This window comes from Sitophilus oryzae, unplaced genomic scaffold (assembly GCF_002938485.1).
Source record: "Sitophilus oryzae breed Bouriz unplaced genomic scaffold, Soryzae_2.0 scaffold_1586_pilon_pilon, whole genome shotgun sequence".
Classification (NCBI taxonomy): domain Eukaryota; kingdom Metazoa; phylum Arthropoda; class Insecta; order Coleoptera; family Curculionidae; genus Sitophilus; species Sitophilus oryzae.
This window is the reverse complement of record NW_022146265.1, coordinates 1,820,603-1,844,237: the sequence shown is the minus strand read 5'-3', so window position 1 is coordinate 1,844,237 and position 23,635 is coordinate 1,820,603. Positions and strand designations below refer to the sequence as shown.

The window sequence follows — 23,635 nt, the reverse complement described above, 5'->3', positions numbered from 1 at the left end:
ACAGACAATATAAAATAAAGATTTAAAAATATATTATAACGTAGTTTTTATTTCTTTTCAGGTAAATACAATAATCATTTTGGTATATAAAAATTATTTAATGAAACGGGTATTTTTGAACCATTATTTAAAATATAGGGCAAAAATTAAGTATTGCCAAAAGCGCCACCAATGTTTGTTTCGAAGACTTAAAGCCTAAAGGGCCATCTATTCAACTATAGACATACTAAGCTTGATTGAAAGTGAAGATTTTCCTGAAATACCGACTGGTTTGTTTAATAACAAAAATCGATCCTTCAGTTTTAAAGTGTCAAATGTCACTTTTATTTGCCGTTTAGGTCAACATTCGCTAAATTTTCTAAATAAAAATACTTCTAATTAATTATGACTTCGATAGCTGGTCTAAATCGATTTCATATTAAATTTATAACCCCGGAGACACCGAAATATCCGTAAACATGTATTTCACTCTGTGTTTTATGCGATAACAAGAACTCGGAAAATGACTTCAACAACGAAAAGTGGTAAACTAATACAAGGTGAGAGATATTAGATATTTTTAATTAGATAAAACTTTAAATTAGCCTTATTATACTATCATTAGATTTATCTATATCAATATTACCGAATGTTGTCACAATGCAAACAAATTTAGTATCCATACATTTTTAACAAGCCTCAACTAGGAAGTAGTAAATATAGGTTGAATATGCATATTTTTGTTTATTTTTGGAAAACTCAATGACCCTTCCTGTAATGTTTATTTTAGTTTTCGTGTAATGACCATTTTAAAATAAGAAGAGCGCTAATTATGTTTAATTATAGTCCAGGTAAATGTCATGCAATCATCAGCTGCAACCTTTTGTTGCATTTATGCATTTAGTCATTACTTGAAAAAAATCATAAAACTTGTCGGGAGATGTTGTATTTTTGATAATTTCCAAGATTTCCAAGGTATATTTTATTTAATTTTGGTACGAAAATAGCGACATTTTTTTTATTATTTGGTGTAATTTCTGTTAGTAATTGATAAGATAATAATCTTCAATTTACCTTTGTTTTTCATATACTAAAGTTTAGTATTTACTGTGACATTTAGCAATGTATAGGTACTAGGGCGGAATTTGGAAAAATGATTAAAGATCATTATTTAAGAATCGGAAATTTTCTCTTTTATCATGGTAAGTATTTTTACATAACATATATTTCTGTTTAAAAAGATCTACCTATGGTTAATATGTAGCTATTTATCTAATAGCCATTATTCAATGTTATTTGAGTTTTTTGGATGCTAATATAATAAATTTCCATCACAAATGTGTTTCAAAATACAGAAAAAGTAGTAGTACTAGTAGTGTATCATCATCATCATCATTTTCAGCTTATTCAACCATTTCCAATTATTATGGTGTAGCCTCCCTCACATAGTTAAGTACTCTCTTTGTAGTTGGACCCATTGTTGTCTATTGTTGGCTAAGCTTGGGTTCAACTTATCCCTGCTAATTTCCTAATATCATGGTTCCATCTCAGAGTCGGTCTTCTTCTAGGTCTCTTAATTCCTCGTGGGTACCATATTCTGTAATTTTTGTGGTCCATATGTTGTCCGTTTTTTGAACAGCCAGGTGTCCTGCCCATTGCCATTTGAGGGATCTGTGGATGACATCTATTACCTGGATGTTTTGTCATATCCACTCTATTCTTTTACAGTCTATCTTGGTTATTCCCAGCATATTTCGTTCCATTGGCCGTTGTGCGGCCTACAGTTTCCTTATGATGTCCATTTTAAGTGTCCAGGTTTGGCATGCATAGGTCATGACTGGTAGTACACATTGGTCGAATGTTTCAATGCACAAGTGCATGTTGTATTAAAATTTCATATTTATATTAATTCCAATTTGATAAGCGATTTCATTTCAGGGATCTCATGGCATAATCCGGCTCTGTACTCTGTACATCACTGTGTCATATAAACAAAAACTGGATGTTTTCCAATTTTTCAAAATGTAAAAATAAGATGATTCTCGGACAGTTCAACTCGGGTATTATTCTTGAGTGCTTATGTCTGTTGTAAGATAAACGTTGAACAGTTGTTTTGTGAAAAGTGAATTTGTTTAAACAAATAATTGGGTACCTAACAAAAACCGAATAATATATATTTTCCAGTAATAAACTACATATATTGCAAATATATATTACGGAATATTCAATTACAGATAAAGAAATATTATTTTTCATTATCAAACAATAAGTATAATTTTTTATGTATACGTTTTATTTATTGTAGTAGACAGGCTATCAAGGTTTAACTCAAAATATTAATTAATTATAACTCGATATATCAAGTAATATTACTGAACGGTAATTTCAAACAGTTTTTATTTAAATATTTTAAAAATATTTTCTCATACTTACATGTGTTGTTTATACATTTATATACAATACACTAATTTATTAATTTACAGTCCAATGAAATCTGAAACTAACATCTGTTTTTATTATTGTTGAAGGCTTGACAATTTCTGTTATTATTACCATTAAATCATAGTGATGTCTATTCCAGAGATCCTTAATTACCAGTAGCCTGTAAATTTATTTGAGTACTGGTATATAGATTCCCAAGATAGTTGATGAAAATTACATGAATTTGTATTTGTGAGAATATATTATTATTATACGGAAATAAATATTTTTAATAAAAGTTGGTGATGTTCTAAAAAAAACAGTGATAAAATTGTGAGCAATAGTGGTAACATGTTTTGCGACGATTATGTGTGTGAACCCAGCTATAGGAGACGAAAATATCAAATATATCAAAAAGAGAGATTAAAGAAACACTTGACCGTGTTGTTGTCCATTTCTCCATTGGTAGAGTTAGAAGGTAAGATAATATGATATTGATGAAGAAATCAAGTTATTTGAGATACAATATAATCGATGGCATTCTCCATTAAATTTTACGTATAAAATGTCATTGATCTTCATTTCAAAGTCATAACGCATTTTTTTCGATCGTATGGTACTTATTAACCAAAAACTTTAATGGTTCTTGAAGAAGTCTTTTTAAAGATTTTTTTCGAGCTGCTTGTGTGCATTAAAATCGATTGAAAATACGAAATGTTGAATTTAAAAGCATTTAAAGTTTTTTTTTATTTTATTTATAGTTTTTATTCCTCACATATGGTAAAAATACATTGTGTAATTAGAAAATTACTGCATTCTCCCAAGTACGTTAATAATGAAGTTTAAATTAAAAAATATAATAATACAAGAACTAATACCAAAAAAAAATTGTTGTGCACTATGTGGGTATATTTGAACAGAAACTTCTTACTAACACCTATTAAATTTACCAGATTTGAAGGACATGTTTGAAAAAGTGTAGTTTGAAAAAGTAATAAATTAAAAATTAATAAATAATTTAATTCACTTTTACAAAATTTGTATTAAAATGGCCGTCTGTCCGTCTGAGGACTCCATTCGGGTACCTCTATCCAGGTGTCGAGTTTGGTTGCAATCGACCCATAATTAAGAAACATCCTGATGATTTCGTCCATTTAGAGGTATAGGTTCGAAACTTCGAAGGCGTCATCCTGTAGCCTGTCCAGAATTATGTCGAAATCGACCCACATTTTTCTTCAATATCAAATCCTTAGCCCCACCCTGATGAAGATGTAAATGAAACGTCGTACTTTGCAGGGTGGGGCCGTGTGGATGGCGCGATCGGACATCAACTTTTGACGTTTCTTACGTCGAAACTGTTACAGTGACATGTGTCCTGGTTCAATCTATCGACATCTGTCCTTATCACTTTTCCTCTCGCCTGTTGTGTCACGGCTTTGAATTTTTACTCCCAGCGCGCGTAAAGAAGTTTCACTTCAATAAGTAATTTCAATAAGATACAAGTAAAATAATTATAAACATAATAAACATTAATTAATGTCAACATGTAAATGTCACTGTCTTAGAAAAAATCATATTATTATTGTCTGTTGTATTGGCAGTTACTCTAGCAGATATGATTTTATGTCCAAAAGTTGATCATCTCTACCATGATCAATCGCAAGAGCCGATAGAAGCAATAGCCAATACTTCAGAACTTAAAACCATCTCTACTTGAGTAAACGTCAATAAACATATACTAAGGGTCGGCATTTCTGGTCTTGGGTGTCGGTTTTCATGTGTATGAAGAGTACGGCCAACTCGCTGAGTAAAATCAGATGTCCTGAATAAATACAGAAGGCGAGTATTTTCCCAAGCGCATGGAATCTATCGTCAGATTAAGTAGTTATGTAATAAATACTTCGTATTTTTGCTTACTCCCACTTACTAGACTGCCATAACGACTCACTCCTATACATGTAAACGCCGACCTAAACGTTCGTTTGCCAGCGGGGTATACTACTCTCGTATTAATAGAAAATGTCAAATTGTGCTGTGGCTACCTGTAAAAACTATACAAAGGGAACTAATAAAAAATAATAAAGATGTATAAAGATAATATGGTATACCGATCTGGTCATCGAAGCTGGCGTGGTCTGGATTTTAACGTGTAAGACAGTGATGTAGACAGCTTAAATGAAAAATCAAATGTATTAAAAAGAGATAAAAGTTAGGTTGATAAATTTCTTCTATGCGGTATTGCCGGATTTTGCATCAAAATTTCAAACCGCACAAGTAGGTGTTTACGAAAAATGTTGCATCTAGGGTTGGAACTTTATTTTTCACAATTAGTTGCTCATTTTACTACAGCTGCAATATATTCTTGATAAAATGTCCAGAAATGAGCATTATTGAGATATATTATCTTAGATATATTATCTTGGTTTATTATTTTATTTCTCGTACGAACCGGCAACAGTGTATGCCGCTTTTTATTTTGTCTCTCTGTCTGTTAACTGGTCGTATATATTTATCTCTGTCGTATGCATTAAAATACAGACCACGAAGATAAAGTTACCAGAGAGCTAGTATGTACCGAGAGTCAGACTAAATGTAATGGTGGTTTCATATATTTCAAATAGATAAATACATTGCGGTATATCCATCGAAAAATGCGGGAATTATCAAAGAAGAAAGTGCTAAAAAATAATTCGCATTCTAACATATATGACGACATGCGTTTATTATGAAACCGTTCTGTGCAACGCTCGATAAAAATTAGCTACTTATTATAGGCAGACAACTTTAAAAATTGTTATTTAATTTGTCTGAACTTATTTAATTGCGGTGTAACATTTACACGACCTTCGATTTGATTTAAATGGTGCAAAACGTTAAAGCTACGAAACGAGGCGCAAATTTCTAAGTCGCTAAAAGATTATTAAGCAATTAGTTTTGTAAGCCATCGCCATAGTTGACGAGTTGGAAAATTAGTATCGTTTAGACATAAATAAAAAGATATTGCTCGTTACTTAACAAGTAGGTTTAAAAATGTCTACTATTATAGTTGAATTTCCCTAAATATTTTAAATAAAAACAATATATAAAAATACAGTGTTCCCCTTGAGTAATTGTCCTCATCAAAATGGTATATTTTCAGTCTTTAGTCTTTTATTATGTCTGAAATGTTACATAATAAATAATTATAATCATGATCATTAACACTATTTTATAGGTTGCGATGACTAGGACCAAATTGCTGTTGACTAGGACCAAAGGCAAAGGCGTTATTTAATATAAAAAAAAAGAAAACATTTTTAGTGTCTTCTTCAAAAGCGAATATCTCCAAAAAATAAAGCTATTGTGATGAATAAAAAACAAACTATCGAGAAAAAATATATCTACCTAGATGATAAAATGATTTCTAAATTCCTTGCATTGTTAACGTACTCGAAAGTGTGTTTCAAACTTTCACCAAAATATCAACATTTTGATTTCCCTCGTATAACTGACAGATCACAGCTTTCATTTCTAATTTAGAAAGAGATACTAAAAAGTAAAATAATTTAGCTACAAATTGCTTAAAAAATCATAAAAATCGGCGCACTAGAACACAATATATAAAACTTTAAAATACATGAAAATTTTAAGGTGCCCATGAGTTGTTATAGTAGATGATGATAAAATCTACAATCTTGTGTCACAACTTGTGTAGTCTGTCTAACTGTTTCTGTTAAGAGGATATACACAATAGGCGTTACAGTTCGCAATGTTTTCGGCATAGGGCGGACCCTTAAAACATACTTTCTTGGACCTTGGTCAGACTTTCTGCTTGTTAGAAGTGTATTTATAATAAGTAAAATATTTTGTCGGCTATATATTTTTGTATTACAATATTTTTGCACATATAATTTTGTAGAATTATGATTTGATTATCGTTTTGATCGGTTTCACCATAATTTGTGAGAGTGTCCACCAGGTGGTATTCTGTGCTGCGAGTTGATCGTTGGCAGTTCGGCGTCATATCCGAGACCTAACAGAGGATTTCCATCTAGAAAAAATATAACACCGTTTATTTTAATGCGTTAATAAATAACCCTAATATAGAACATACCAAATAAACTTTTAGTCACGTGATTAAGCTTGACCGGCACAGCGTTGCTCACTTTTACCTATTTTATAAATATATAAACTGTTATTATTATTTACATCAACAAAACTCACTTTCTTAACAGCACTTAAAGAACAAAAAATATAAGGGGCAAAAATTACTACCGCTTTCCCCGTTCAAAATATTCTAAAAAAGTTGCGATGACCTTATTACAGCTATTAAGCTATATTGTACACTTCGCACTAAAAGAGGTTCTAAAAAGAACAATGTTCGACTGCAAGGTCTGCTAGTAAAAAAATTTAAGCTTATAGGTATTAAAACAAAATTAATTTAAACCAAAAACTCGTAATTCAAGACTAAAATGTCAAAACGAATGACAATGTCAGGAAATAAATCAATAAATGTGGCAACTTGACATTTTTTACAACAGAGCTACAGCCTGAATCCCAGCGGGACATTTAAATTCCAGTTAGTCAGCCTGACGTCGAATATGTCCACCGTTGGCAACAATGAATTTAAAAATCGCGCCCTCGATTACGTAACTAAAAGCTTAATTGGTATAGCTTCTATATGATTTTGGGATCAGTATACAACTTTTCAATGAAAATTACAAAAATAGTTTGGAGTTGTTGTAATCAACAATAAAAATAAATGAATGATTTTGGTATCCATGTATACTTACCTTTTCGTTTGAGTCCCTTACTCTTGTATTCGTCGTTGGAAGACAGTCCGGTACCAGTTAATGGGTTTCTGTAAGAGCTTGAGGGTCTTTTTTCATCGTTGTAATTTTCCCTGGTTATTCTGCTCTTTAATGCCGATTTTACATCGCTATCTTCACTTCTAAAACAGTTTGTATTAATTTTACTATGGTCTATAAAATGAATAACTTTGAATTTTGACCGTTATTTTTTACCAACATGGCAAATATAAAATCCCTCTATCAAAAAAGTTACTGATATTCTTTAAGTATTCTTTAAATTGAGTGCCTGAACGAATCAGATAGGTAACTCTTTTTACTTACGTGAAATAGAAAAGGAAAATAATAAAACAAGTGACAGTTCTTCCTCTTCTTGCAAAAATCAACACGAAATGGCATAATTGTCAAAAGTAAAATGTCATCAGCTTTTGACATTTCTAAATATCAGACCAATTCCGTCTGTAATAGAACAGCCTCGGAGCGAGATTTATGACGTCACGCTAATTAGATACGGATTAATAAATATGTTGTAGAATACATGGAAAACATAATTATTCCTCGTATTTTTGGTTTGTATTTTAAAAATGATATAGTTTACATGAAATATACATAATATACAGTTAATAAATATAATATATACCTATTTATAGTAATAAATACTTTGGCAAATAACTATGAACCATACAAATGCAGCAAATGTTTTACAATATACAAATAATGAATAGGTACATAAGATAATGGGTAAAATGTAAAATATATTTTAAATTTTGGGGTTTGAAAATCGATCTAATTTAACAAAAAACAATCAATATATACTAATAGTGATGTATTATTATTTGTATTCACAAAATTTATATGTACATATATTTTGCAAGAATCAATGTTCGAAAAAATATATTTGCAAATAATACAATATCATAGAAAAAATGCGTCAGCGATGGCTATGAAATAAAGATCGCTGTCATTTTATAATGTAAAATTATTCTAAAATTCTTGATTTTCTTGGGATTTAGGTTCGGGAAAAACGCTGATTAAGTTTTCATTATTTTTTTTTTTGTTTAAAAAAAACGTTTCGGCTAACATTATAGCCTTCATTAGTGTTGTGTCATATAAAAAAATAGTGTCGAATATAATCCAAAAAATTGCATATAAAATATTCACACCACAAACCACATAAATGTTTACTGCAATTAATAAACTAATATAAACTTGTCAAAAGTTGACCACATATTTTTTAAAATTATTATTATTAACACTAAAACTATCTACATTGACTATGGAGTACGATTTCAGCCATAGTCAAATATAAGGAATAATTATGTTAGCGTGAGGTCATAAATCTCCCTCCGAGGCTGTTCTATTAGAGACGGCATTGCGTCAGCATGGCCCTGCATGGCCGCAAGTTGCTAACAAGTTGCTAACCTAATAAAATTAACACTAGAAAAGCCCGCGGAAACTGTCAAATTCAAAGTTATTCGTTTCACAGACTATACCCAAACTGGCTATGACAGCACAGATACAATACGAAAACGCAACTAACTTAGCTGACTACTGAGCGAAAATCGTTCCCAGTGGCCGATGAAACTTGTTTTCGTTTAGTTACCGTTTGTTTTTATATCTTTAACTTAGTTTAGTTACGCTCGCAGTGGCCGCCTGCCTTTAGACGCTTTTCGAAACGAGGTAATTATCACCTAATCGAAATGCAATAATAAAAGTTTTAATAGCTTACCGATTCTTCTTATTACCGATTCCGAACCGTCCTGGAGCTCTACAGCGCACGCGCAGATAAAATGTTGCCTCTTATTAGTTCTAGGACGGTTCAGAATCGGTAATAAGAAAACCCAATAAAGCTGGTAATTTAAATTACACCATATCATTTTCCAAAATAACTTCTACTAAAACTATAAACACGTTATGTTTATATTGTGCATTTCTATTTTTGAACCAAGGTGGGCATCTTTTACTTTATAAAATACGGGAAGTATTTAAATTTAAACTGCAAAAAAAAATGAGTGGGCTGTTTCATATTCTGCGGTTCTAATTTTTCGCAGTTATGGCATATTACACCAAAAGTGTGATTTTGTACGCTACGAAACGTACGTTAATAATTATATTGCAATAAAACATTGACAGTAATATACCGGGTGCGTCTTAAAAGTGGCTCACCCTTATAACTTTTTTATTTTTTCAGATAAAACAACGAGATTTGGTATGTTAGTATATGACATAAATTGGGATTGATTGACATATTCAATTGTTTTCGGTCACTTCCGGTTTTACGGGAAATGACTACAACTTTTGATTTTTAAATGGCACCCTCGGTATTTTTTTACTTTATTTGATAGAAAATGACACTCTGCATAGAATGACATTCAACTTTTGAGATTTTCGCATATGGTTTATTTGAAATTGTAACGTGGTGTTCATAACACAATTTGACTCGAAATACCAAGTGTGTGGTATCAAATTATTCGTAAAAAAATGCCTTTTCGAAATATGCTAATGAGCCACCCTCGTTCCATTTGAAAAAAATGTGATATGATCAAAAATACGATTTTGTGCATCTTTTAACCGGCCAGGACAATACACTAAAAACATTAGACGATCAAATCTATTTTTCCAAGGCTCCTTGATAAAAAATTAGTATTTTTAACACATCCATGGCACTCTAAATTGAAATTTAAAATAGAATATGAAAATATGATTCGTCATTCTATTTAAAATGTCATTTTTTATCGAATAAAGTAAAAAATATGATGAGGGTGCCATTTAAAAATCAAAAGTTGTAGTCATTTCCGGTGAAACAGGAAGTGACAGAAAACAACTGAATACATCAATCAATCCTAATTTATGTCATATACTAACATACCAAATCTCATTTTTTTATCTGAAAAAAATAAAAAAGTTATAGGGGTGAGCCACTTTTGAGACGCACCTGGTATAATGTTTGTTTTTACGACTGACTGAATTATTGTTTTTGTCAGTTCAATAATCGAATAAAAAAATAAATCAATAAAAGAGTATTGATTATAGTTAATATTTGTATGTCTAAAAAGTTCCCAAATTTATCATTTCAGTCAAATAACTCAACATGTTTATTTTCTGTCAATAATGACATGTATTGACTATTTACATTCTAAGTATCTTGAGAACTATTGCTCGTAGCGATTTTTACCAAGAGACGTTTTTTACGTAAAAAGTCACGGAAATGTATATTTTTTACTCAGTATTTTTTTATACGGGTACGGACGAAAATTTATTACTCTTCAAAAGAGTTAAAACACATGTAGGTAGCGCCCCCTACAAATAGAAATCATATTGACATCAAAATAAAATTTCTCATGTCAAAAACTCCCAGACACCAATTTTCCTCCAAATTTTGTCGTTACTTCAGAAGTTATTTGGGAAATTCGAAATAAAAATGAAACTTCACCCTCTATCTCCGAAACTTTTAGGACATAGGTACATTTATACGATTTTTTTTACTTATTTTTATCTTATTCTTCTGCTTACCTTTGGAATACGTGTCCTGCGGGTTCCTGCTTTCTGAAAACTCTTCTCGACGGTGAACCGTTGACGGAAAATATTGATGTTTGTAAAGTGGTGGGGGCGTCTTGCAAAGAAAATATGTCGCTCTGGTTCCTTATGATCTTCTGTCTGAAATGTGTGGACCAGAATTTTTTATTTGTATTTTTTTTGATAGTTGTTATTACTTGAACAAATAGTGGTAATTGGTAAAATACCCAATAATCGAAAAAAAAACGGCGTCAAGATTTAGGAAAACGCCTGCCGAAACATGAATTAAAACATATTCTTTTTTTTTCAAACGTCACAAAAGTATTAATTTTTGCGACGTGATTGACAATATAAAAAAAGTCATTTTAAAGCCCCCCCCTTAATTAAAAGTAAAGCGCTTTTACGCCTAGGCATAAAAGTACGAAAATATTAAACTGACGCATAAAGTGTCAAATTCAACGAGCGTAATAATTACATACAAGGTATGACTTTTAATATTTCTATAAAAAAAATAAATATAAATATTTTTATATTATTTGAAACGTTTAAAATTATTTAAAAAATTATTTGTGGCGTTTGAAAAAAAATAGCATGTTCTATTCGGAATTAAAATGACTTTTTGTGCCTCGGCTGTATGTCAAGCGTACAGACTCGCCCCAAAAAGTGTTATTTTTACTCCTAATAATACAATATACTATTATATAATTTGTAACGTTTGAAATTCTTTAAAAAATTATTTTTAACGTTTGAAAAAAAATAGCATGTTCTATTCGGTGTAAAAAATACTTTTTGTCAAACGTACAGGGTGATTCAAATTTCCCCTTGGCTTATAACAGGAAAAGGAAAACTGCAAATACAAATTTCGAAGACAGGTCGCATTTATTGTTAATAATGTTAATTTACCAAAAAAAAGATACTAATGACAAAATATTATTTGGTTTGATCAGCTTAAAACGCTCATTTGTTACCTGGCCGACTTAATTCTTACCACGGGGTAAGTTGAGATTTATTTAAAAAATTTTTAATTTAGAGTCCCATAGCTTGTAACCAAATACAGATAGAGAAAAACTTTTTTAATGAAAGTTTTTTAAAAAAAAATATGTTCTTTTTGAATATGAAAAAAAAATGATGACATTTCCACCATTTTGAAAAAAGTTGAAAAATGTTTAAATACGATAAAATATACCTTACACACTGCCATTCAAATCCTGTCTTCGAAATTTGTATTTGCAGTGTTCCTTTTCCTGTTATAAACCAAGGGCTGGAAGTTTGAATCACCCTGTACAGCCTCACCACAAAAAGTATCATTTTTAGTCGACCATACCGACAGGTATGGTAAGCTATTAAGATCGGCAAAAAAAAGTTTTTTTTTAATTTCACTCAAAATGAGTTATTTGGGTCATAAAGGACCTAAATACAAAATATTTTCATGGTGTATGTCTGTCTGTCTGGCCGTCTGTATAACTCAAAAACCGCTAAACCGATTTTAACCAAATTTGGCACAAAAATACTGTGGCACCCGAGAATCTGGCTATTAGTTTTTGGTGGGGGTGGGGGATTGGTAAGGGGGTATGGGAGGGGGTTAAAATTTTTAAAAAATCCAACTCCAAAATTACAGTAGCTAGCGAAACGCGGTTTTCAATTTAAGATTAGGAATAATATTTGCAACAAAATTTGTAATAACATCAAAATCAGTCAAAGTCGCAGTTTTTGAGATAAAAAAATTGCTTTTTATTATCATATTTTAGTATGGGCGGCTATACGTGCCTCCCCGTGCCAATTTTTACTCCTGATAAAACAATGCCGTTCATGCCATGCAACATGATGTTATTTTTTTTTCGATCATACGGTATTTAAATGGCTAAATAATGCAACTTGATTAATTCACCTTGGTTTGCTTATGCAGCAAGGCAGCGAATCGGAAATTCGGCCTTTTCCCAGTTCCTTTTCAACAGTTTCGGTTTTAGGGTTTGCTTCAGTCGCTTCCTCAGGCTTAATATTGCTCTTATCCAAATCTTCTTCCGCCTTACTTTCCTTTATCTTCGGCTCTACCTCCAAAACTTTTTCCGAAATATTTTCCTTTGCGCCTTTATCCGCTACACCTTTACCTGTTACCTTTTTAACGGTTACATCTTTAACAGTTACGTCTTTAACCGCTACGTCTTTATCCGTATTCGAACGGATAACGTTAATGGATCCACCATCTTTAACGGCCACATCTTTATCGGTATTCGAACGGATAACGTTAATGGATCCGCCATCTTTAACCGTTACGTCTTTATCCGTATCCGAACGGATAACGTTATTGGATACGCATATTTCGTGGAGTTTTTCGATTTTTTCCTCGCTGATGTCGTAGTGGGTCTTGGAGATTGGTTCGGAGATTACTTGGATCGGTTCCGCGGAATTTTCGATAATTTTAGTCGTTCCGGTCTTTTCTTCTGGTTTTTCTTCCATGTTTTATTTCCTAGTAAAATCAGTATTGTTATAAAATTGATATCAATATACAGGGTGGTCCGAACTGTATTCCGGGAACTTCGGCAGCATATTCTGCAGATAAAAGTAAGTTAAACAGTTCATATAAATGTATGTCCTAAAATGCTTAGTTTCGGAGATTTCGATTTTTTTTTCAAATAATTTGTGAAGTAACGTCAATATTTGGATAAAATTTGGTGTCTGCGAGTGTATTGACATGAGAAATTTGATTTTGATGTCAATATGACTCCTAATTGTGGGGGGCGCCACCTATATATGTTTTAACTGTTTTGAAGAGTAATAACTTTTCGTCCGTACCTGTATAAAACTGCTGAGTGAAAAAATGTACCATTGCGATCAAAAAAAGTAGTACAACAAAATATGATTTAATCTAGCTGGTCTATAATAAAATATTTTTAAAACTTGAAAAATTGCCCATTTTTAAAAGGTAGATAAATTTTTTATACTTTTATTTCGCCACGTATACCTACCAATTATTACCAAATTCATGGTAACGCCTAACAAGTCAAGTGGCATAATTGTATTGTTTTCATAGTGACTACGATATCCACTTCTCGATATCCTTATAGACCAGGAGTTCTATCTGTGACTGCTAATTCTTGTACTACTATTTTTTATCGCAATGGTACATTTCCCTGATTTTTTACGTAAAAAATGTCTTTTGGTAAAAATCGCTACGACCAACCGCTCTCAAGATATTTAGAATGTAAATAGTCAATACGTGTCATTATTGAGAAAAAAATAAACATGAGTAGAGAGATAGTTAATTAATTGACTTAAATGATAAATTCGGGAACTTTTTATTTTTTAAGTTAATCATAAATTTTTCTTCGAAAAAATGAGGATAAAACAGTTTCTGTTAAATTTTTGGCGCAATAATTTTTCAAATTATTTATTATTTCAGTCTAATAACTATTTAGTCAACATGTTTAATTTATGCCAATGATGACAGGGTATTGATAATTTCGATTCCAAATATCTCGAGAACCATTACTCGTAGCGATTTTTATCAAGGGACCTTTTTTATGTAAAAAAAAACGTTGTAAGTGTATATTTTTTACTCAGTAGTTTTACACAGGTACGGACGAAAAGTTATTACTATTCAAACCAGCTAAAAAACATGTATGTGGCGCCCTCTACAAGCAGCAGTCATATTGATATCAAAATGAAATTTCCCATGTCAAAAAACCTCCAGACACCAATTTTCTTCCAAAGATCGACGTTACTTCAGAAATTATTTGAAATAAAAATGAAACTTCTACACCCTGTATCTCTGAAACGAAGCATTTTAGGACACTTATTTATACGAACTGTTTTACTTTTTTTATCTACAGAATATGCTGCCCAAGTTTCCGGAATACAGTTCGGACCACCCTGTATATATCTAAAGAAAAGAGAAGGAAAAGGGTTATATTAAATAACGCGTCTTTGTGACGGATTCATTTTTACATAGGTAGTTGATCGTGAAGAGAAATCTCAAAAACATAGGAGTTATTTTTTTGTAAAATGTCAGTGCATTAAGAGTATATTACCACAGATTATAAACTTTGTTTTTTCATTATTGTTTTTCGTGGTTCCAATTTTCGGAATCCGGCACTAGTTAGGTTACTAGTTTGCGCACATAGCACGCTCACTTATGGCCTCTAAAATTGTGCACAACGCCTCACCGGCACAGTTATTAGAGAGATATCGGAAAACCGAATAGCGTCATGCAGTATTTACGCGTACCTTTTCATAGTTACGATATGCGCGAGTCAATTTTTAACGCAACGCCCGCTAATAACGTTACCGCCTGAAGTAATTTGCGGATCAATTACACCAAGCGCTATTTCTAAATAACGTTTAAAAATGCTTAAATGGGTATGTGGGGGTATTTGACAACCGGGGCCGGCCGCGCCAGCGAGATCTTTTATTTTAGGTTATGTTTGAATTGTTTTGAATTATTACTTTAGTTTTATTAGTTAATTTGATTAAGTAGCTGGGATTAGTTTTAATTAAATAAATATGGCCCAAAATATGGATTCCGCCTCTTCCAATATTAATGAACCTATAAAGAGGCTTAGGTTTACAGCAGATGACGACTTCTAAGAGAATTTGTTGCTTGTTGCCCTAAACCAACTGACAGACGTTGAACAATAAAGCACTGGAAATAAGCACTTTAGCCTTTTAGTTTTAAAATACCTAGTAAACAAAACAATTTCAAAGTTTTAAATTCAAAGTTAGGTTAAGTTTAAATAGCGGACGCGACGCCAACATAATTCTTTCCGATCCGATAAGTATAAATGAAGAGAGTTAATACCACCTCACGTAAAGGAAATAACACCTGGCCTTATTAACGTCCATGCACGCTATTCGGTTTAGCGATATCTCTCTATTATGCTGTTTATTGTTATTTACGCGAGTTTATTTTTGCGCACAAGAAATTTTACTCGTTTGCACATCGTCATAAAAAACAATTTTCGTACCACGAATTAGGGATAAGATTTTTATCTGTATACATATAGTATACTTAATCTGTGCTATTACGCTGTACTTTTTGGTTGCTCTCAGGGGTCGGGTAAAGCGGGTGTGTGGTCGAAGGAAATATATATTATATTTCAGAAATTTTCCTAAGGCTTAGCCCGATCCTGTCGTGTTAAGTCACACCCAAATTCCAAACACACGTGCTTTGATTAAGGCTTGATTAAGGTTTGCAGAGCTTCAGCATTTGCCATAAAATAGCGAGCAGTTTGTTACAAAATCATATAAATTATATATCACTGTAATCACAAAAGTTCAATTTATTTCCTTACTGTAACGGAATTTTAAATTATTTCTTTATTTTCGAGAAAATTTAGTCCAAACATAAAGAATATTTTGTTGATGATTGACCATCAAAATCTTAAATATAAAGAAGTTGTCTAAATATGTGCTACAATACGGATATAGTATAATCCTTTATCTTTAATTTCCTTCTTCATTTGTGTAAAAATACCTAGCAAGTTTTACATAAAACGTTAAATGCCCAACGCTTATTTTGCTAATTTTTGGGACTAGTGAAATTGATTCTTAAGGAAGGCGCGTTTTCACAAGTCAGTTGAACTGGTAAAGTCACAAGTGGACGAAATCATCAGGATTTTTTTATCCTATGTCCTATACCAATTTTGGCAATTTTAGACCTTTTGTTATTGGGAATAATTTAGATTGCTTAATGTGTGGTTGTAAATAAAATAGTATACGAACATCGGAGGAAACTTTTTAGTTTTAATTGTTGGTCTAATTAATCCCTCTACAGTGACGTGAGACACTTACCTACTCGGTATCTAATATACTATTTCGTAACTATAAAACAGTATTTCGTAGAACGTAATAAAAACGGAGAATTAGCTTCATTTTAATTGACAGCAATGCTTATCAAATTTTACAGAGAATATAGATCTGTAAGAAAAAATGAGGCGCTGATAACTTATATCATTGAGACACTGATATGCAAAAATCCCCAAATCCCCAATCTAGATATTGGAGTTCTATAGAAACACAAATTTATTTGATCAATTAAGAATTAGTTCTTAAATATTTTTCCAAATTTCCTATAAAGATTCTAAACTATTAATCTTGTTGAATGATTTTTTAGCGTATGATTCTATCCCAATAAACAACTTTTTTACGTACTCGACCGGTCACCAATAAATATTACCCTAATAAAAGCAATAAAGGAAATCTACAAGAACCCGCTAGCACGAGTTAAAATTGGAGCCGAACTCACAACATCATTTAATATAAGTAAGGGCTTGCGACAAGGATGTGGTCTATCTCCAATTTTATTCAATATTTACTTAGATGCGGCACTGGAACAATGGAGACGAAAATGTAGTGGAATGGGCATACCACTCGAAAATAAAACAATATATACCATTCACTACGCCGACGATCAAGTAATACTGCCCCGAGATGTAGATGACATTGAGTACATGTTTAGAAAATTAAATGAGGAGTATGATAGATGGGGTTTACAAATAAATTTTAAAAAGACAGAATATCTATGCGTAGACAACAAAGGACAAGACCTAGAAATGGAAAACGGAAACAAAGTAAAATCATGTACAGAATTCACATACCTAGGTACTAACATACATAATAATGGAAAAGCGACAATACCATCAATAATAGAATCAACAAAGCCAGAAACATTACAGGGGCACTAAATTCTATTTTTTGGTAAAAAAATATAAATGCCACAACAAAAACCCACATATTATATGACACTATAGTTAAGAGCACACTTACTTATGGCGCTGAAGTATGGCAGATGAACAAGTCCATGGAAGGAAAGCTTTTAGCAACTGAAATGGACTTCCTCAGAAGATCGGCAAGAAAATCAAAATTGGAAAAAGTGCGAAATGAAGAAATAAGAAGAATAACGAAGAAAGAGATCACCATCATATAAGAAATCCAAAAAAAAACAATTAATCTGGTATGGGCATGTAAACAGAATGGGAGGAGAAAGGCTACCAAAGAATATAATGAAATGGATCACAACTGGAAAAAGAAAACGAGGAAGTCCCCGAGAGACATGGTTAAAGGGGGTAACAAAAGAAGAAAGGCAATGGCGGCAAGGAACCGGAAGGCGGATCACGCTGTAGAACCGGACTTATAATATATAGAATGATTTTTCCAGTTATTACTAATAGTGGAGGGCCCAGAGATTTTTACCTCGGAATTCAATTACTGTAAATGTATTAATCTGAAACCTTCTGTATTGGGTTTTATAGATAAAATACAAAAATGTTTACCCATTTTTTTTCGTTGCTTTTAATTTTCTATTTTAGTAATTCTTAGTTCTTTCCTTCTTAATTTTTTTCTTTTTTTAAGTAAATTTATTGAAATAAATGAATCTAATTCATAAGCTATACCTATTGTGCTTATATTCTAATCATTGAAATTTTGATTGAAATCGAATTATATAGGGTGGCGCGTCATATATGACGCGGTTTTTGTAAGAAGAACAACAGTGTGTATTGAAGTAAAATTTTGTGAGCTTATGTAAGTCAATTTAAAGCATTTCCTAAAATTATATAGAGTTCTACAGGGTGTCCCCAAAAAAAGTTACACATCAAGGTTGCCTTTTTTGTAATGGAACACCCTATATATTAATTGATTTTCGGATTCTAGTAAAAAAAAATAAAGGCGAGTTTCATTAGAAAAGTATATGACTAAAATCTATAGTGTTTGAAATACATTCACCGGCACGAAAAATGGGCACCTACACAACTTTGATGTATTTTAAAGTTAGTTAATATATTTTGTTCTAGTGTGTCGATTTTGATGATTTTTTAAGCAGTATGTACCAAAATTATTGGAATTTTTAGTATCTCTTTCTAAATTAAAAATGAAACTCCCCATCTGTTAATTATACGAGGGAAAACAAAATGTTAATATTTTGGTGAAAGTTTGAAACACCCTGTGGAATATATCAAAACAGCAAGAAAATTAAAAATAATTTTATCATCTAGATCGATCTTTTCTCGATAGTTTGTTTTTTGGTTCATCCCATTAGCTTTATTTTTGTTGGAGATATTCGCTTTTGAAGGAGACGCTAACATTTTTTCGTAATTTTTACATGACCATGCCTTCAATTTTGGTCCTAGTAACAGATCTAGTAAATTCTAGTCCTGAAGTAGACCTTCTTGACATAAAATTTGCTTCATTTAGTCTTCTTCTTATAGTCCGTTAGTTAATTATGTACTACGTTCCTTAGGTGCAATTCATTATAAATTTGAAAAGCTGGCAATCGGCGGATTTTAAACTTACAATAAGTCGATCGTCTCGATTAGAAGTTCTGATACGAAGGTTCCTGGATGTCTAGATTGACGTCCTCATGGACGTGGTCATAATTAAGTATATAATCAGTATACTCTATGGTATTAAGGTATTTTTTTGAACCGGAATTTTATAGCAAATTCACTGAACTAAACCAATATAAAGCATTTCATTTGAAAAACTAAAACTTAAGTGTAAAAATATATTTGACTCGCCCTGTATATCTATAAAAATATTTTTGAAATATGAATTACCATTAAACAGATATTTTGTAAAAGGTTTCGAGTAAAAATCTCAAATAGGAATCCTGATACAGAGCTTTTTCGGAACACGGAGTCATCTTGTATGTATGCATACTTGTATGAAAGCAACGAATGTAAATGGGTAAACTTTGTAATATGTCTTATTAACAATACAATGCAAATTTTTTTTATAAAAGTTCGATCACATTAAATGAATTCCGAGAGCAGTCCACTATAAGTATAAAAATTGTTTAGGTTATTAAAAAAAAAGTTATTTTCGTATCATAACAAATCTTTTAAATTAGGTTTAATTAAAAATAGCCTTGCGTTTTTATGATTGTTAGTAGCATCTTATTGTTATTTATTAATATATTTGTTGTTTGAAAGGAAGTAAAAATAACCACGTATATGGTTATAAGAGGTAAGTTTAACAGTGACATCACTATATGGTTATTTACTGTTATTACCATAAAATTAAAGGAAGTGCCGAACTCTAATTGATACATTCCGAATATAAAGCTCGTTAAACCACTAATGATCGTGTCTGATAGGTGATTATTTTTATACTATATATTTTCGATATATTTATATTTATAAATAAGAAAATACTGTAGAAAGATAACGGTACTTACTAGTATTTTGATTTTTAAACACTAAAACTGATATCACTTCACAAATTTTCGTTAGAACAAAAATTAACTTTATATGACGTTAAATTTGACATTATTTCAGTCAAATTGATTAGTGTACACTTTACAACAATTGCCGAAGGAAACTTGTTTGTTTACCTTTGATAAACAAATTTTATTGATACTAATGTTACATTAAGTGGACAAATGTTTACATGTTCAAGAAGAAAATATTTATAAACATATTATTTAATTGTTTAAATAAATATTGTATAACATTAATTTTATACTATCAAGGATCTCTTTCTGCCTAATATCAAACTCATATAATGTTTTAGTCCACTAGTTAATCTCAATCTAACTAAAATATCACTGATCAGAAATTTAAATGAGCGTTCTAAAGTTAAAAGGGAAGCTTTATCCTAAATTCCTTAAATGATATTAGCTGTTCTATTTATTTAGTAGAGGTACTTTAAGGTTCAAATTTATGACTATGAGGAAAAGCATTACGAACTTTACATAGTATAAATAAATAATAAAAGATAGTCGAGACTGCCCCATAGGGATTGCTTCATGCTAGAAGCAAAATGGTCGGCGTTTAACAGATAAGAAATAAAATGTCATTTTTACAAAAAAAAACAAACTAAATTTGAATGTAGTCCTTGTCTGCTGATGGATTTGACGCACCCTGTACAATCATAAGATATTGTATAATTTCTTGAATTTATCAATAAAGTAACAACACTACACAACACAAATTTTAAATAATCCATACAAAATAATTTCGAATATAGTTACGATTCCAAGAAAGTAAACTTAAAAAACAGTAAATACAACTCAGCAGCAATTACAATTCCTTCTTTATTCCAATACTGATTTATTTCGCCGCATCGTTAATGTTTTCGTTATCTGCCGTGGCTTGTTAGCCGTCAGCAATGCAGTTTTGCGGATAGGGGTCGATGTTAAGTAGGATCTGCATCCATCCGTAGTACGGATCCGTAGTACGGACATCCATCCGTAGTACGGGGGGGGGGGGGTTTGCCCCCCTTTAAAAAACGTCTCTGGTTTCTCTTAGGTAAGTGTGCAAAATATCATTTATGGTGTGCAAAATGTGTGCAAAATAGTGGTATATCTATTTTTGAGTTTCCTCTAGTACGGGGGGCAAATTTGACAGACCCAGTTAATAATTAAAAAGTATCACAGTCAGTAATGGCACCGGAGAAAGGTTCGTGGATGCATATCCATCCGGACTCTTTAGTGTCAACTATAGGCTTTAAGAAAATTTTCGCAAGCTAGTCGAAGGTGAACACGAGACATAATAAAATTAAGATCTTGGTGACATCATCTATAAAATATGATCATCAATGCTTTTTTTTGATCAACAATTGGTATCTTTGATCGGAAGTCAATAAAAGCTATCGGAAAACTTTCTGTACGGGGTGGGTCAAATTCGACGCTTTTAAATGGAAACACCCTTTTCTATAGGAGATAGACGAAAACTAATATCGGTGTCTGGAGCTCAATTTTCATCAAAAACATGATGGTGAAAACCGCACATCAATATCTGTTACCGTTTCGGAGTTACGGGGTGTTTTTCAAAAATGTACATTTTTAACAAATCGCTGTAACTTTTTTGCTATGGAAAATTTTGTATTTTTATGAAAACATTTCCAAAGCACCTTTTTACGTAGAATTTAATGGTTTAAATATAATTTTTTTAAAATTAATAATTTAAGAGTTATCAACAGAAAAATTGATTTTTTATTTGGAACACCCTCTATATTTTTAATTAACTGAAAAGAATTTAAAATTACCTTTCCAACAATATAGCACACTTGATATTTTGTTATAATCCCCTTCGAAATATAGAATTTTTAAAAGTTTGCCACTTTTAACTAGTAGGCTTTCGATCCCTTATTGATGATGTGCTTCTAATGGAACTCGAAAACATATTTTTCCAGTAAGACCACGCATCGCCTCTGAACGCTGAAGTTATCAGCAAATTTTTGCAGCCAAGTTCAAGAATAATTTAATAGCTAACCAAGATCCCAGCCATTGGCCGTCGAGGCCGCCTGACTTAGTGCCCATGGATCTAATCCTATGGATATATTTGCGGAAAAATAAAGGTTCCTTATTCTTCCGTATAATCTAGACAAGAATTAGAAATACTTAGCAGTTATGAGAGGGGGTATTTCACCCCTACTGAGTTAATAAATTCCGCGAAAAATGTTCAAAAACTGCCCCGTCTGTCCATAACAGAAGACGGTCGATATGTCGTAGCAAACACCTGTAGCAAAATCTCATGTCTTGGTTTATTTTTATTGTTATTAGATATAGTTTAAATGTTATAAAAGTTTGATGTTGGTTAAATATATATTTAAATTGTTATAAAGTCTGCATCTCTCATAGCAAATATTATTTTCGTTTTAATTGATGCTCACAGCTAGAATTTTTTTGCATTACAGCCGGTGCCGTTCAAAGCCTACTTATTTAAAGCGGGTGAATTTTTATATACTCTATATCTCGAAGACGAATCGAGCAAAATATCAAGTGTGTTATATTTTTGGAAAGGTAATTTTAAATTCTTTTCAATAAATTAAAAATATACAGGGTGTCCCATATAAAAAATCAAATTTTCTCTTGATAATTCTTAAATTATTAATTTTTAAAAAAATATACTTAAACCATTAAATTCTACGTAAAAAGGTGCCTTGGAAATGTTTTCATAAAAATACAACATTTTCCTTAGCAAAAAAGTTACAGCAATTTGTTAAAAATGCATATTTTTGAAAAACACCCCGTAACTCCGAAACGGTAACAGATATCGATATGCGGTTTTCACCATCATGTTTTTGACAAAAATTGAGCCCCAGACACCGATATTAGTTTTTGTCTATCTCCTATAGAAAAGGGTGTTTCCATTTAAAAGCGTCGAATTTGACCCACCCTGTACAATAAATATTGGTTAGTCATTTTTTTTTCATTGTTATTTTTCAATTTTCCACTCAGCTGATGAATCACGGAGTTTAAACAGTCAAGATTTTACTGTACCAAATTATTTACGACATACTCATACTTTTTTCACTCTCATTAGTAAAGAAACAATATTGCGTGTTTTGAACGGTTGTTTATTGTTTGGATGATTTGTTTTTGGCTTGTTTGTATGATGGAATTTTGCTAAAGTCTGCGACGCCTGCTGTTTCTCTTTCTGACCTTCTCTCTTGCTCACTTAATATATGTATGTGTGGACTAATGTATATTTTTATCACGGCGGTGCGTCTCCAGCGCTAAGTTAAGATAAGTGCACAGATCCGTACTTTCTCAAGATTTAAACTATTATTTTTGATTGAATATTCGGTCAGAAGGTATCTTCTTTAAACATCTCTAAAGCTCCATGTATCCCTATTATAATTCACTGATTGTAATCACAATTGAAGGGGTGGCTGCAATAACCAGGCAGCTCCACTTTTTTTCGAATATGAGATTTTTAACGAATTACCGTTTAAAAAAACTTGTCGATCGTTTCCTGCAACAATCGGTTCTCCCAATATAACAGTATATAAATGGCGACGTTAGTTAGAGCTGCCTTGCTATGGGTTTGCAGCAGGAACCGAGCAGCTCTTTTTCGATTTCCCACAAATTTATTAAAATGGAGATGCTTGGTTATTGCATCCACCCCTTCAATTTTATTTTTTTTTAATTTACGGTACATAAATATAGTAAAAATGTGAGAAAATCAGATTAACTTCAAGTAAAATATGTTTGT

At 31.7% G+C, this 23,635-nt stretch overlaps 2 protein-coding genes across 6 annotated transcripts in view; one reads left to right on the top strand and one right to left on the bottom strand.

Moving 5' to 3' along the window:
- The first annotated feature begins 279 nt into the window (after nt 1–279).
- LOC115879796 (guanine nucleotide-releasing factor 2) overlaps nt 280–23,635 on the top strand; it is a 110,299-nt gene continuing 86,943 nt past the window's right edge. The window contains exon 1 of one of the 5 annotated variants that reach the window (XM_030896784.1): nt 280–539. In XM_030896784.1, the coding sequence (XP_030752644.1) occupies nt 503–539 (37 nt within the window). In that variant the 5' untranslated portion in view covers nt 280–502. Of the gene's footprint in view, nt 540–1,100; nt 1,182–2,715; nt 2,879–23,635 lie in introns of those variants that run through there. The other 4 variants (XM_030896783.1, XR_004049759.1, XM_030896782.1 and 1 more) reach the window with 4 other exon arrangements.
- LOC115879797 lies at nt 6,242–20,007 on the bottom strand. Its single transcript, XM_030896787.1, has 5 exons — nt 19,873–20,007; nt 12,592–13,170; nt 10,701–10,844; nt 7,173–7,330; nt 6,242–6,430 (listed from the first exon to the last, which is right to left on the bottom strand). Exons 2-5 carry the CDS (start codon nt 13,158–13,160, stop codon nt 6,330–6,332), a joined length of 972 nt encoding a protein of 323 aa, XP_030752647.1. The 5' UTR covers nt 13,161–13,170; nt 19,873–20,007; the 3' UTR covers nt 6,242–6,329.

Bases quoted from the DNA above. Each gene is read 5' to 3' on its own strand.
- LOC115879797 (XM_030896787.1), bottom strand. From the start codon at position 13,160: ATGGAAGAAAAACCAGAAGAAAAGACCGGAACGACTAAAATTATCGAA. The intron at 10,845-12,591 runs GTGAATTAATCA...CACACATTTCAG, and splicing joins TGCTGCATAAGCAAACCAAG to ACAGAAGATCATAAGGAACC. The intron at 7,331-10,700 runs GTAAGCAGAAGA...AAACTGTTTTAG, and splicing joins GCAGGACACGTATTCCAAAG to AAGTGAAGATAGCGATGTAA.